This window comes from Malaya genurostris, chromosome 3, assembly GCF_030247185.1.
Source record: "Malaya genurostris strain Urasoe2022 chromosome 3, Malgen_1.1, whole genome shotgun sequence".
Taxonomy (NCBI): Eukaryota; Metazoa; Arthropoda; class Insecta; order Diptera; family Culicidae; genus Malaya; species Malaya genurostris.
Window position 1 is genome coordinate 161,168,407 of NC_080572.1, and position 16,701 is coordinate 161,185,107.

Sequence of the window (16,701 nt, forward strand, 5' to 3'; positions counted from 1 at the left end):
TCCAATGGTTGAGGCCTCAACAAAGAATTGCACAGGAACTAACAGAGTCGAAATTGAGAACTGATAAACAAATGAAACCTAAAGATAAGGTTTATACGTGTGGTACTGTCCGACGCACGCCGCGGTGTACTTAAGAATGCCACACAACGTGAGTGCATGCTTCTCGCAGAGTCGAGCCATACATTCTCCAAGCTATCACCGATACTACCATGAACCATAGCATCACGAATACTTACGCTGACTACAGGGTACCACATCCCCCCTTCTATAAAGAAATAATAAAGAAGCAACTATGTTTATTTATTTATTTTTTTAATGAATTAATTTAATCAAAACGGACAGGTGGTTTTCGAGTTCGTACAGATCGTCGTGGCATAGCTGTTTCAGAGGGTTTCTCAGTTGGATCGTTAATTTCTTCTTTAGTATCTAACAAGAGTGTACCTGGAATCTTTTTTAAATGTGACACGTTTCTGTCATACGTTTTACCTGTGTCTGCTGATCGAACTCGGGCATTAGCTCCATTTCGCTCTACTACCAGATACTTTTCCTGCAGAAAGTTGGTAGAGAGTTTATTCGTAGGATGAAGATTCCGCATGAGTACGACATCACCAACGGAAATGCTACTAGACTTGGATCTGCGTTTAGCATCCTCTCTCTCCTTTCCCAAAAATTTTCGAGTAGCATCCTTATCTCCGTGTTCTGTTGATGGGACTGCAGTTGCTAAATCCTCTAAGTTAGGAAGCTTGAACCGAAGTCGACGATTTTGAAGTAGTTCGTTTGGAGATTTCCCAGTAGTCGAATGTGGTGTATTGTTATACATTTCCAGATATTGTTCCATACCAGCTTTCCAATCGCCGTACAATGCATTTGCGATTTTCAAACGTTTTAGCAAAGATCTGTTTTGGCGTTCTACTTCACCGTTAGCCTGAGGCCAGTATGGTGAAGTATGATTTAGGTGGATTCCCTTCAACTTGCAAAAATCGTGAAACTCACCAGCAACAAATTGTTTCGCATTATCCAGCGTTATTGTGCGCGGTACTCCCCACAATCCGAATATTTTACACAATCGTTTAATGGTTTCCTTGGCCGTAATTACTGTCATTACTTCTATGTCAACGTGTCTACTGAAATAATCTATCACAACTAATATGTATTCTCCACTCGGCAAGGGACCAAGAAAATCGATGGCTATGTCGATCCATGGTTTATCTGGTAATGGTCTGCGCTGCATTGGTTCTGGTGGATCGGGAATTTGGACAAGTCTACAACCTTCACATTTTTCGCAAACCTTTATAATTTCATTATCCATGTTTGGCCACCAACAGCGTTCTCTGAGGCGTCGTTTCATGCAGGATTGCCCTGGATGGCCCTCATGTGCGAGCATTAGCATCCTGTTCCTTAGATTCATAGGTACAACTAGTTTTGAGCCTCGCATAATTAATCCATTAGCGAACGATAATTCACTGCGGAAAGCCGAATACTGTTTCGCTAGATTCGACGACCAATCCTCTTCCAAAATCGATGACTTCACGGCCTGCATTTCTTCGTCGTTCGCCGTGGCTTCAATTATCTCAGAAATATCAATTGCTGCAGTTTTTGTATTACTCTAATTGTTGCCTCCGTGTCTCTGTCATAATCCATACCTGGTAGTTCGGGAGACAGTGTTGCTAACACATTAGCAGCTGTTCTCCGGATGTAGACTTCCGAATCTTCCTGCCAAGATTGATCATGTACATGAGATGCTAAACGTGAAAGTGTGTCTGCTATGTTAGAAGATCCTTTTTTGTAAACCACTCGAAACCTAAATGCCTGCAACCTGAGTATCCATCTCTCGATTCGAGCTGTTGGACGGGATTTTGCATTGAACAACACCTCTAGGGGACGGTGATCTGTTTCAAGCGTAAATGAAATTCCCAATAAGTATATTTTGAAGCGCTCGACGCCCCAGACAATGGCTAGGGCCTCTTTTTCTATAGGTGGGTATCGACGTTCTGTCTCTGACAAGCTGCGTGATGCGTAACTTATTACATGGGCTCGATTTTCTTTTATTTGTATTAAAACCGCTCCGAGGCCAACCCTTGAAGCATCAGTTACCAAAATTGTGTTATCCTTAGGATCAAAATAGCCCAGGTAATCGACACGACCTATCTGACGTTTAAGTGCTTCGAATGATTGTTCATGTTCTGGAAGCCATTCGAACTGATTATATCCCTTCAAAAGTTCTCTGAGAGGATGACTCAGTGTTGCGAGATCTGGAATGAATCGAGAAACATACGTCACCAGACCGAGAAAACTCCGCAACTCTTCTTTGGTCCGTGGTGCACGGCATTGCAGTAGTGAGTTTATTTTGGCTTCCGAAGGCAAAACCCCATTTTGAGACATTTTATGACCAAATTTCCCGTCTTTTGAATTTACACTTCTGGACATTGAGCGATATACCGTAGGACGCTATTACTGATAGTGTTTTCTTAACCGACTCGTCATGTTCCTTTTCAGTAACCCCCCAGATAACTATGTCGTCGATGAATACTACTGTATTATTACACTCAGATAGAATACTCTCCATGAGATTCTGGAAAAATTCAGGCGCATAGTTTACACCAAATAGGAGACGCGTATAACGGAACAGGCCCCAGTTGGTTATGAAGGTGGTTATATCACGACTTTCTTCAGACAGTTCGACTTGGTGAAAGGCCTGTTTGATATCGAGCGTAGTGAAGTATTTTGCACCACTGAATCTTGCTAATAAGTCCTCAAATACTGGTAAAGGGTGGTTTAATCTCTGGATCGCCTCATTCGCGCGTCTCATGTCTACGCACAATCTTAACTCGCCGTTATCTTTTATAATTGGTACCAGTGGAGATACCCAAGATGTTGGTTTTGTGACACGCTCAATGATATTCATTTCTAGCAGCTCCTCCAACTTTGCTTTCATTTGATTAAGAATTGGGACAGGGCAACGACGAAGCGGCTGAATTACCGGTGGTACACTTCGGTCGATAGGTAGAACCAGTTTAAAGTCTTTAATTTTAGGAAAAGTTTTCGGTCCAGCTACGTGGTTGATGTCTTCCCTAAGCATACTTGGTAATCCGATTCGAAGCAAACCTAATTTTCGTGCTGTGAGCCTTCCAAGGAGAGGTTGTTGACCATCTTCAATCACATAAAATGTGCAATTAGATGAAATGATTTCAGCCGCATCCGAGATTTCAAGAACAGCGTCAAATACAGCTAGAAGCTTCAATGGTACTTTGCCATAAGCAAGGAACCGTTTCGAAGAATCAAATCTTTGCGAATTGTACTTAAAATCCTTGAGCTTCAAAAGCTCCCAGGTTGTATCATCGATGAGATTGTACGTTGAACCAGAGTCAATGATCATTTCGATTTCTACCCCTCCTACTCGGCATAAGAGGTATTCATCGTCTTCGCTCGAAATTTGGTATATAGGAAGTTTTTCTTCTTTAGGGACGTATTCCTTATGAGTATCTACGCGTCTAACAAACTTACGTTGCTGACGGTGATCACAAGGGTAGCCTGTTGTCGTAGGAGAATATCTGCGTTTCTGCCCTCTCATCGGCTCCCTTCCTCCATTAGTTCTACACATCGTTTGAAAATGGCCAATATTTTGACATCTGTGACAAACTTTATCAACGGCCGGACACTTTTCCAGTTCAGGATGCTTAAGCCTTCCGCAGCGATAACATTTTGCTTTGTATGCTGGTATCCCAGAATCCTTATAGAAGGGCAAGCCTCGTTTTTTAACTATTAATCTATGAACGTCAACTTGCGGTTTAGATTGATTGGTCATTTGAGCAGCTTGATGTCTTATGGATTGGTACGCGTTAATCATCTTTGACACGTCATCGAGCGTTAATTGTTGTTTTTCCAGTAGTTTCCGACGAAGATCTTCGGGTGCGTTTTGAATGATCTTATCAATGATCGCAATCTGACGACATTCTTGCTCATTCGTGCCAAAAACGCATTTTTCTGCTTTCTGTTGGATTCTATGCAAAAACTTCTCGATTGGTTCATCCTTCTCTAGACACATCAACCAGAACTGAAACCTCTCGAAGCTTTCATGCTGCTTCGGAGAGAAATGCTCATTGAGTTTCTGTTTTGCTTTCTCGTACGGATCTTCACCATCCAAGTCAGCATCATCTGCACCGGGTATTCCATAAAAAACACTCTGTAATTCAATTCCACCCATCGCAAGCAACTGTGCTTTGCGACTTCTGCCATCTGCAATATTTGATGCAACCATAACATTTTCAAACCAGCGAAGCCAAAAATTCCAAGCATTTCTTATTTCTGACGTAGGTAGATGCGAAAATTTAAACTGTGGCAGGTTGTATGACGCGGGACTGAATAACGATACGGTCTGGATTATTTGCTCCGTTTCTTCCATTATCCTGAAAACATACGTTTATTTAGTTTAATTATCTCTTGCATATTATCAACCGGTCTACTATTTTTTTTTTTTTTTTAATGAATTCAATCATCATCGCATTGACACCCAGTCCATTAGTACTCTGTGAATTTAATCACGAATCATCAGTGAATTTAATCACGTAAACATCATTTGTCGATGTTTGTGACATATTTTTTTTTCAGTTCTTCGTTTTCTCTAATAATGTTCATTTGAAAAAAAATAATCAAATTTTTTCAAAACTGACGTCAACACTTCAAGCACTACAATTCAGTGAATTTAATCACACAAAACATAGCAGTCTCTATCTTAAGCGAATACAATCATGCATCTAACTTATCTTCTCACGATGTTCATTGTGTGATCAGACCACCAACTCCTGGTCAGTTGCTATACACAGATGGCGAACTAAAGAAAATGAATAACCAATACATCTCCACTGTGCGCAGTGGTTGTCTTCAATTTACCACTACATGAGTAACTCGCGCTGGAACGCTCACTAAGTTACTTCTGTATGTGATTCCTCACGAAATTTGAACGAGAGTACAGAAGTGCAAACCCCTTTTGAATAAAGCTGTGCATACTGTATTGGTGATGAAAAGATGATATTCGTTCGCCGTATATGGAATCACTACAACTAATAAAGATATGGAGTCAATGTGGAAATCAACCATTTTGCAACCGTTCTCCCACATCCGCTTCAGAGAATAAATCGTTGAATCGAACCAATATCACACTCGTTGCATATTTCTCCTGCCGTACTTCTCACGTCCAGTAAAAAAAAAAGTACATACAGTACAGCACATAGTACTTGAATCCCTCAAACCTCCAATACTCGTGCTCAACTTTTATAAATTATTATTCGAAGAAAAATAAAAGATGTCTTTTTTTTTCTTTTGTTGCAATAAAATATTAGTTCAAATCCCCTCTCACATGCTACAACTAATTTTCAATTTAGTTGAACTTTCGGTAGATTTCCGTTCACATAATATAGGGTGATTTTTTAAGAGCTTGAGAACTTTTTTAAACAATAAAACGCATAAAATTTGCAAAATCTCATCGGTTCTTTATTTTAAACGTTAGATTGGTACATGACATTTACTTTTTGAAGATAATTTCATTTAAATGTTGACCGCGGCTGCGTCTTAGGTGGTCCATTCGGAAAGTCCAATTTTGGGCAACTTTTTCGAGCATTTCGGCCGGAATAGCCCGAATTTCTTCGGAAATGTTGTCTTCCAAAGCTGGAATAGTTACTGGCTTATTTCTGTAGACTTTAGACTTGACGTAGCCCCACAAAAAATAGTCTAAAGGCGTCAAATCGCATGATCTTGGTGGCCAACTTACCGGTCCATTTCTTGAGATGAATTGTTCTCCGAAGTTTTCCCTCAAAATGGCCATAGAATCGCGAGCTGTGTGGCATGTAGCGCCATCTTGTTGAAACCACATGTCAACCAAGTTCAGTTCTTCCATTTTTGGCAACAAAAAGTTTGTTAGCATCGAACGATAGCGATCGCCATTCACTGTAACGTTGCGTCCAACAGCATCTTTGAAAAAATACGGTCCAATGATTCCACCAGCGTACAAACCACACCAAACAGTGCATTTTTCGGGATGCATGGGCAGTTCTTGAACGGCTTCTGGTTGCTCTTCACTCCAAATGCGGCAATTTTGCTTATTTACGTAGCCATTCAACCAGAAATGAGCCTCATCGCTGAACAAAATTTGTCGATAAAAAAGCGGATTTTCTGCCAACTTTTCTAGGGCCCATTCACTGAAAATTCGACGTTGTGGCAGATGAAATTATCTTCAAAAAGTAAATGTCATGTACCAATCTAACGTTTAAAATAAAGAACCGATGAGATTTTGCAAATTTTATGCGTTTTATTGTTTAAAAAAGTTCTCAAGCTCTTAAAAAATCACCCTTTATAAACCTCTCTTTACAAACGACGTCACTTGTACAGTACCGCTGCCTAAGACTGGTATAACTTCTTTTTTTTTTTTCTTTTTCCGGTTGAGAATAACTTTTGAATATTCAATTATTAATTCGTAACAACCCAGCATTTTTCAACTCACCTTCAGATTGCCTTTTAACTTAATTTGATTAGACTTCCGGTAGATATTTCACTGCGCAGTATTCTTTTCGCCACAAATCACACCACCAACACGGCGGCCTAATATTGACTTTCCAATTTTCGGTGGTTTCGACCACTTGTAATCATCGTTCTTCTCATAGATTTTTTTTCACCTCGTCGCCACTTGTGGTACTGTCCGACGCACGCCGCGGTGTACTTAAGAATGCCACACAACGTGAGTGCATGCTTCTCGCAGAGTCGAGCCACACATTCTCCAAGCTATCACCGATACTACCATGAACCATAGCATCACGAATACTTACGCTGACTACAGGGTACCACAATACGCATCAAAGTTTCGATACTAACAAAAGAAAGGTATCTTGTTTTGCCTGTAATAAACAACACAAAACAACAGAATGCCCTACGTTCTTGAAGTCAAATGTAGAAGAAAGAAAAGCCATACTCATGAAGCATAAAGCATGCTTCAATTGCTGCAATTATGCCAATCATCGATTGAAAACGTGCCTTTTCAAGAAAAGGTGTGAGGTAAAGGGATGTACAGGTAAACATCATACACTGATACATCAAAATTCAGAGAACTCAATCCTGGCCTCTGAGAAAAAAGAGAAGGAGGCCGAAAAGGTTCATTATCACGAGGAGAGGGGAAAGGTTTTGTATCAGATTATACCAGTAACATTGAAAAATAATGATAAACAGGTTGACGTACTAGCGTTTCTAGACCCAGGTTCGTCAACAACATTAATTTTAGAGGAAGTTGCCAGACAGCTTGGAATAAGCGGAAAACAGAAACCGTTAACGTTGTCTTGGACAAATGGCGAAGAGCAAGTAGACAAAAGTAGCGAGGAAATATCAGTTCGAATTAAGGGCTATAAGGGGAAGACGTATCTGTTAGAAAAGGTACGAACATTAAAGGAAATGTCTCTGCCTACGCAATCCATTCGGAAGAAGCAACTGGTAAAAAGTTATCCTTACCTCTCAGATGTTGAATTTAGTGATTACAGAAACGAGAAACCAAAACTTCTGATAGGATTACCGCATTCTAATATCATGCGTGCTATCGATACTCGTTCAGGAAGATTTAATGAGCCGATAGCTCAGAAAACTAAAATTGGATGGGTAATATACGGGACACAAATGGACGATCGAAAACAAAATAACTTCTTAATGATGATTAATAATGACGAGACTTCCGAAGAAAAATCCATGAAGGAAATGATGCGTAGTTATTTCTCGACTGAAGAATTTGGCGTTATGGTACCGAGTAAGCCTCTTATGTCTAAACAAGACGAAAGAGCTTTACAAATTATGAAGGACACGATTAGTTATACAAATGGTCAATATGAAATAGGACTATTATGGAAAGAAGATAACGTGTCGCTCCCAGATAGTTATCAAGTTGCCTTAAGCAGACTAAAGGGTCAAGAGAAAAGGATGCGTGAAAATCCTGAGTTGCGAAGGTGGTATAATGATAAAATATTGGAGTATGAATCAAAGGCATACGTAAGAAAATTAAACCGAGAAGAGTTAATGCAAGATTCAAGACGAACATTCTACATACCGCATTTTTCAGTTACCAATCCAAATAAAATTCCTCGAAAACCGAGGCTAGTGTTTGACGCAGCCGCAATAATAAAAGGACAATCCTTGAATTCCAAACTACTTTCAGGGCCTGACGCAACTACGTCTTTATTAAGTACTTTAATTAGATTCAGGGAAGGGAAACTTGAGGTTACTGGTGATATTCAGGAAATGTTTCACCAAGTTAAAATTAAAAAGGACGATCAAAACTCTCAACGTTTTCTGTATAGATTTGCAGAAGAAGAGGATATGTGTGTGTACGTCATGCAAGTAATGACTTTTGGTGCAACGTGCTCACCGTCGTGTGCACAATACGTTAAAAACCAAAATGCCATTAAATTCCAAATCGATTATCCAAAAGCGGTAACTGCGATAATTGAAAACCACTATGTGGATGATTATCTCGACAGTTTCGATTCAATAGATGAGGCTAAGGAAACTGTGGGAAATGTAATAAAGATTCACGCCCACGGACATTTTAATATAAGGAATTTTGTAACAAATTCCAAAGATTTGAAAAACTCATTGTCTGAGGACAAAATTATGCATAAGGAAGAAATCGTGCTAGGCGATGACGAGCAATATTATGAAAAGGTTTTAGGTGTCTATTGGAATGTTGTCGATGACACCATAAGATATCGAGTAAAGATGTCAGACAGTAACCTCAAGTTTCCCTTCCCTGAATCTACTAAGAGACAATTACTATCCGCCAGCATGAGCGTTTATGACCCATTAGGTTTGATATCTAATGTAACAATTAAAAGCCGAATATTGATCCAAGACTTATGGAAATTAGGGATCGGCTGGGACGATAAAATCCCCGAACCAATGTATATGGAATGGAACAAATGGGAAAAGCGAATTGACAGTCTAAAAGGAATCAAATTTCCAAGATGTTATTCTTATCTCTCAGAAGGAGTAAAAAGAGAGATACATACGTTTGTTGACGCTTCGGATAGAGCATTTGCAGCGGTTGTTTATATGCGAACAATATTTGATGACCGAGTCGACGTAACCATAATAGCTGCGAAGGCCAGAGTCGCGCCAACTAAACTCTTATCAATTCCAAGACTGGAACTACAGGCCGCGGTCTTAGGAACTAGGTTAACTGAAACCGTTTTAAAGAGTCTGCGACTTAAGGTAGAAAAGGTAATATATTGGACAGACTCGACGGTAGTCTTGTCATGGATTCAATCTGATCCCAGAGAATACAAGCAGTTTGTCGGCCTAAGAATCAGCGAGATTCTAGAATGCACATCGATAACGCAATGGAGATGGGTGAACTCGAAGAATAATCCAGCCGATGAAGCTACAAAATCAACAGAAAAAGAATCCATATGGAAGAATGGTCCAACGTTTTTGAAAGAAGATGAAAAATTGTGGCCTCTTAGACCGATCAAGTTGAATACCAAGGAAGATATAAAAGTAGTGAACTTAGTCAAGGAAACTAATTTCACGAAATTTGAATTTATAAACATCGATTGGTGTTCGAACTGGAAACGTGCTAAACGAGCCGTAGGAAGAATCCTAATTTATGTCGACATATTGAGATCAAAAATTAAAAATGAATCTTACGAACGGATCGTTACAAAAGAAGTTTTTGATCGAGCAGAAAATATTATACTACGAAAGGCACAGTGGGAAGCGTATCCGGATGAAATGAGAAAATTACACTCGGACTTTCCGATAGATAAATCAAGTAAAATAATAAACTTAACGCCATTCTTAGATACAGATGGATTAATGAAGTCGAAAAGCAGGATCGAAAATGCAACTATGCTTCCGTACGGTACTAGATATCCTATTATATTACCGAAGAAGCATCATGCAACTTATTTGATATTACAATTTTATCACGAGAAATTTTTTCACAAAAAAATGGACGCAGCAATTGCTGCAGTTAGACAAAGGTACTGGGTAGTTGACATTCGAGCCTCGATGAAAAGGACAAAAGGTGCATGTCAAAGGTGCAGGAACGAAAGAGCTCGACCTAATCTACCCAGAATGGCATCATTACCAATATGTCGGCTGAATGCGAACGTAAAACCGTTTACCTTCACCGGAGTTGATTACTTCGGTCCAATGACAGTTTCGATTGGAAGAAGAACGGAAAAAAGATGGGGTGCGTTGTTTACTTGTTTATCAACACGTGCTGTTCATATTGAAGTAGCGAATAACTTAAGCACTGACGCCTTTTTTGTGTGTCTGAAAAATGTAATACACAGAAGAGGAAAAATTTCACAACTTTACAGCGATAATGGTACCAATTTCATAGGTGCAAATAACGAATTAAAAAAGATTCAAGAAAGGCTGGCAGGTGATGGAATAGAATGGATTTTCAACCCGCCATCCGCTCCGCATTTTGGCGGAGTATGGGAAAGAATGATAAAAGAAGTTAAAAGTATAATGCCTTCACTTCAAACAACTATGCCTGAAGATATATAACGAAGTGTGTTAATAGAAATTGAGTTTATCATCAACAGCCGACCGTTAACGCATATTCCTATCGAATCAGAGGATGATGAAGCGTTGACGCCAAATCATTTTTTATTGGGATGCTCAGGGGAGGCCGAACCAAATTTAAACGACGTCTCAAAGGCAGAAGCTACTCGACAGCAATGGAAAAGAGTGCAGCAAATTACGAAAGAATATTGGTGCCGATGGGTAAGAGAATATTTACCAAACCTCGCTAGGAGACCAAAATGGCAAGAGTCATCGACCTCTCTAAAGCTAGGAGACATAGTAATTTTTCCGCATGAAGAGAGAAAGGGAAAATGGATAAAGGGTCTCGTGGTTGAAGTACGACGCGCTAAAGACGGTATAATTAGGTCCGCCGTCATAAAAACACAAAAAGGAACAGTAGTAAAACCTACAGTTAAATTATCGGTGCTAGACGTAAAGCCTAGTGAACCAAAAATAAGTACCGACACTCAAGATGAAGTGGAGGTCTCACAAATGGAAGGAAACAACCAACAGAAAATTGCCATCGAGTCTAGTAACAAAAGACCAACCCGAAGACAGAATACAAAATTGAAAAATATTTGTTTGACAGCCTTGGTTTTGATGATGATAATATGTCAAGCATTTGGAACCATTGCTCCTGGATTGATTGCATACGATTGTGCGAATCCGGAGATAAATATAACTACATATTCGTTGCTGGACGTAGCACCATGTTTTCCACCGATAAATAATTTAACGACAATAGAAGTTCCAATACAAGTTTTACAAAAAAAATGCAAAAGGATCTGCTCATGCGTATCAATGTAAAGTCATCTTGAAAAGATCTATACGACATCGTGGGATGCATTCTCACACGTCGGACTATCAATATGGCTATTCTCATTCGGTTAAGGAATTCACGAATGAAGAGTGCAGAATAACTCACTTATTGAATTCAGTACGTTTGACTCAAGAGACTAGAATTAACGAGGTCAAGAGAAACGGAACGACTCATGGAGAAGTACTAATAATCGGTCATGTACAAGGAAGCTCGTGTAAGGGTGGAATTTACCGAACACCATTTTACACCTGGGTAGACGCATTGGTTTACTATGAGTATGCAATTTCATTGTACGACTATACAAGTTCTGTGGATTATGAAAATGATCAGATAACACTACGCAACGGAATAGTTTGTACGTACTCCCAAGGGAAATGTTTAGACGGGGAACAAGGATATATGACATGGGATATAAACGGCGATAAACGTTGCGAAGACGATGAATTCGAAGTAATTTATCAAGGGATAGTAAATAAAACTGTGGATGCTGGTAAGAAAAGAAATACGCAAGCCGTGTATAGCGCTATTTCAGACTCACATGTATTTTCCGTCAGAACCAGAGATCCAACTCGTATATGTGGATACAATGGTTACAAAACCGATCATCCGAGAATATTGATCCTAGAAGAAACAGAATTCAAATCGCCATTCAAAAGACGTCCGAATGGAAAAAATTATGACTTGTTTACTTACTTTAACTCAAAAATCACGCTAGTAGAGAGCTACATTGGGCAAAAGTTTGAGGAGATCTATAATACAATTATGACAGAAATGTGCAAGGTTGACAAGACGATAATGGAGACAAAACTGACTCTAGCTCGGCTTAATCCAACGGAGTTCGTTTCAGGGATAGTGAAGCGATCTGGATACACAGCTGTTGTAGCAGGAGAGGTTTTACACATTCTGGAATGCAAACCTGTCTATGTCACGCATAGAACAGCGGAGCGATGTTATCAGGAAATCCCAGTAAAGTATAACGGGACTGAAATGTATTTAGCTCCAGTTTCAAGAATCCTTCAAATGAGGGGAACCGAAATAGATTGTACACCAATCCTTCCTGCGAAGTATATGTTTGGCGGAAGATGGTATACTACAGATGGTCGTTTGAGAGAAACGACGTCGCCAAATAAGTTAACTATAGACATAGTCACGACGTGGACGTATACGCCGCTACCAAGCCTAATGCAAAGCGGAGTTTATGATGCCGATAGCATTGAAAAGATGCGTAATATGATTTATGATCAAGTAGAAAAAAGAATCGCTTCAAATGTACTTCATAAAATTTTAGCGAGTCAACAACCAAACCTACAAGGGTATAATTTTGACGCCTTAGTATCGGAAAGAGTGATAGAGAACGCTCTGAATAGATATTGGGAAAAATTAATATCTTGGACGACATGGCTGGGAAATTTAACTTCTACATTCTTAGGAATTTACATGATAGGGAGAATATTGAAGTTTGTGGTAGACACAATAATGCATGGGCGTATATTGTACGATATTTATGGATTAGGGTGGCAGTTAATTGCTTCATTTTGGGATTCACTGACTACTTTCTTGTCTCATAGAACCTCGTTGCGAAGGTCTCAACAAGAGGCAGATAGGAACGAAATAAATAACTCAGGCGAATGTGAAAGCGTTCAAATAGAGGAAAGAAGAACTGCACCATTATATCCTACATTAACGAGAAACGATTAATATCAGCCACGGTATTTTGTAAATCGATGTGATGGATTTACGGGGGTTGGAAATGTGGCTGACAGTTTCACCAGCGTGCCTAGATTTAAGTCCCATACTAGGATTCTAAATTTAAGCTAGCGAGAAATGAAATCTCCCGCATCGTCGAGCTCCCGGGTTACGACATCGAATCATAAAATCCGTTAGAAATAAGAGCAACGACCGATGTCGTCGTTTAAAGGGCTAAAATAAAATAATGTAAGCACTTATCTCGGGCAGGGCTATGACCTCCTCGAAGAAGGAAGGAATAGCATAAAACACATGCCTCGAGACAAGTGAATGGCCTCCTTGAAGGGAGGAGAAACAGCTGGATTTAACTTGTCATAGTTGGGATCGCAAGCTGGGCAACGTAAGGAAAAGAAGGAAATAAGGGGTCGTTGAATGCCTGTGTTCTCTCTCTTCCTTATAGCATAACCACGCATGCGCACAAGCCTAGAAAGGTAAGAAACACGAAATTCAGGCTTATGCGCAAGCGCGGAATAAATTAAGAACTAACATTAGACGTAAGTCTTTTCTCACTTATAATATAAAAGCAAAAATTGTTAATAATAAATTGTAGTAGCAGCTCAAAGGTTATACTTTATTTTTTAAAGAAAGAACGAGCCCCACACTTCGAAAGGCTTGTCGAGCTCAATTCTCAAACCCGTTTTATGTCCTTGTATTTTGATTACATGGCTCAGAATATTAATCCTTCTTCGTTTTTCGTTCTCATTTCTTGGATACTTCTGATTCTACTGTGTTTTTCGACACATCCATGAGAGAAGAGATTCGTGGAATTCCGGATCACGTACGCCCTCGAGTGGCCCCTAATATCTTTTATAATAAATTTAGAACAGTCAACTGTGAAAAGGTGTTTTACACTGACGGATCAAACATCACCGCTTCATACAAACTCAGTGATCCGGCTTCAGTTTACGTCGCAAAATTAGCTGCTATTCAGTACACCCTCGAGATCATTGAAACCTTGCCCAAATACCATTACTTTATTGTTACGGACAGTCTAAGCTCAATAGAAGCTCTCCGGGCAATGAAGCCAGGAAAGTATCCCCCATATTTCCTGGGGAAAATACGGGAACACATGCGAACTTTATCTGAACGGTCTTATTCAATATCGTTAGTCTGGGTCCCTTCGCATTGTTCCATTCCGGGAAATGAAAATGCAGACTCATTGGCTAAAGTGGGCGCATTAGAAGGTGATATTTATGAAAGACAAATCTGCTTCAATGAATTATTTAGTACCTCTCGTCAGAAAACTCTCGAAAGTTGGCAAACTTCATGGAGCAATGGCGAACTGGGACGATGGCTACATTCCATTATCCCTAGGGTATCGACGAAACCTTGGTTCAGGGGGATGAACGTGAGTCGCGATTTCATTCGTGTTATGTCACGGCTCATGTCAAATTACTACACTTTCAACTCACATCTCCGGCGTATTGGGCTCGTGGAGAGCAGTCTCTGCACCTGTGGCGACGGTTATCAGGACATCGAGCATGTCGTGTGGTCGTGCGTAGAGTATCGCGACGTCAGGTCGGAGCTACTGGAATCCCTTAGGGCCCGAGGTAGACCGCCTGAGGTTCCGGTTCGGGATGTGTTGGCGAGTCGGGATAATTCCTATATGCTTCTCATTTACCAATACCTTAAACACATTAATATACAAGTGTGATCCGTTGTATTTGGCATAGAAAGTTTTCCTTACTCTTTTCGAGACTAAAATACTCTTCACCTATAGGTTCGGCACTAACATCCGCCCGATTCTCCCAATCCCCCGTCTGTCTACCATCTTTATCGATACTAACAAGATCTTTTTGCTGTTACTAACTTTTCGCTCCCCATTCCCCAGTCTCTTCACCATCTCAATGTCAACTAACTAAATATTTGTAGTTATTAGTTATTTCGTTCCCATACCCCCCTTTAACAATCCGTTTTCCACAACAATTACTTCTCTATTTTTTTTTTCTTCATACCATTCGGCAACATCACCATCATTGCCACGGAAAGCCGCTCCAGTCGATGATTCACATGCGGGCCACCCGCCAGGTCTTCGCAGCCTGGGGGTGTTTTCCGCGAACCCACTGAAGGATGCAGCAATTTTTGATACATTTTCACGTCACCTGGCTGATTTCAAGAACGGAGGACCACTCCTGTCGATAACTAGCACGCGGGCCACTGGCCGGGTCTTTGACTCGGGGGTGTCTTCCGTGGAGCCATACGGCCACTACCATTGAGTAGCAACGTCACCAGTAAAACATGAGATGCCAGCACCTACACAATTCCTATTATTACAAAATGCCTTTGGCATCATAGAGCTAACGCATTGTGCCTTAATAAATATATTTTATGAAAAATATATATATAATAGGGCTGAAAAGTCACCACTTGTGGCTGAACACAAAATTGAAATCCTAATAATATAATTTTAACTCATATTCCAATAAATAGTTATTTAAAAAAAATTTGATAGTCTTACCGAACAAAATGCTTTAATTCCAAACAACTCATTTTATTAGTATACCGTTTTCAGATGTTGCGCTCATCAACAATTGTTTGTTCCTACCACTCCACGAAATACGAAACGAATGCATGATTTTTCATAGCGATAAAAAGTTGCGTGTTAGATGGACGTTTCATTTTATATATAAACAATTTCAGACGCGACATCTACAATTTCAAAGTGTTTACGCGAAACTCAGCTAATGTGTCAAGCTGTTCCCCGGTTGGTATGTTGAAGGGAAGAAAAAAAACGCATTTCCAGATGTAGAATTCCACAACCAGACATTTTCCAGGGGTGGAGTTCCATATACTCTCAATAGGTCATCCGCCGTCCCTGTTTCTGCATCGTATTGTCACTTGTGACATAAACTAGATTTTTTGGTGAACCTTAAGCGCAAAAAATCATGTGTGAATCCAGATGAAGCAACGACATCGACGGCACCAGACCAGACCGGTGTGATAAACTTCAAGCCTCAAAAGCCTGACCAAACTGGCGGCGTTCGCGTTTCAACGGCGTTCGCGTTTCAACGGCGTTCGCTATCAACAACAAATGAAATTCAGCCGAGCTAAAACGAAAAACTGACCCGAATATAGATATAGACAGAAAAGGGTGATTTGCTCTACGACAATGCTCATTCGCAAAAGTCCAAAGCGTTCGCAATACACTGGAAAGGCTCCAGGGAGAAGTGCTTGACCATGCGACTTACTTACCAGACTAGAACCTACAGGACTACCATTTCTTCACCTCGTTGAGTCACGTACTTTCTGAGCAGCGCTCTGATTCTTTCGGATATTAGTGAACATTTCGGAATCAGTAACTCAACACCAAAAGCATCCAAAATATCCACGTAGTGCAAAAAATATGGAAAAAATGAGTAAGCAATGGAAAATATTTCAAATGAAGTTACTATATCCTATGTCGAGTGTCCTAGAAATCTACAATTCATTAGGTTATGTTTCGGATACGAGATGTGCATCACCAATTTCTTCCTAACCAAAAGTTAATACTTTCTATTTGCACGAATGCCATTTGTATTTGATGCAAGGCATGGAAAATTTGAAAGTACTTTGAGTGTACATTAACTTTATGTTTA

General features: G+C 40.0%; 1 protein-coding gene across 1 annotated transcript; it reads right to left on the reverse strand.

Moving 5' to 3' along the window:
• Nucleotides 1-325: 325 nt before the first annotated feature.
• On the reverse strand, nucleotides 326-4,402 carry LOC131434064 (uncharacterized protein K02A2.6-like). Its single transcript, XM_058600714.1, has 4 exons — nucleotides 2,416-4,402; nucleotides 2,095-2,252; nucleotides 1,644-1,713; nucleotides 326-1,587 (listed from the first exon to the last, which is right to left on the reverse strand). The coding sequence occupies exons 1-4, from the start codon at nucleotides 4,400-4,402 to the stop codon at nucleotides 326-328; spliced, it is 3,477 nt and encodes a 1,158-aa protein (XP_058456697.1).
• Between the last annotated feature and the right edge of the window lie 12,299 nt (nucleotides 4,403-16,701).

Bases quoted from the DNA above. Each gene is read 5' to 3' on its own strand.
- LOC131434064 (XM_058600714.1), bottom strand. From the start codon at position 4,402: ATGGAAGAAACGGAGCAAATAATCCAGACCGTATCGTTATTCAGTCCC. The intron at 2,253-2,415 runs GTAAATTCAAAA...GATTCATTCCAG, and splicing joins ATCGCTCAATGTCCAGAAGT to ATCTCGCAACACTGAGTCAT. The intron at 1,714-2,094 runs GTAACTGATGCT...CAATCTTGGCAG, and splicing joins CTAAGGATAACACAATTTTG to GAAGATTCGGAAGTCTACAT.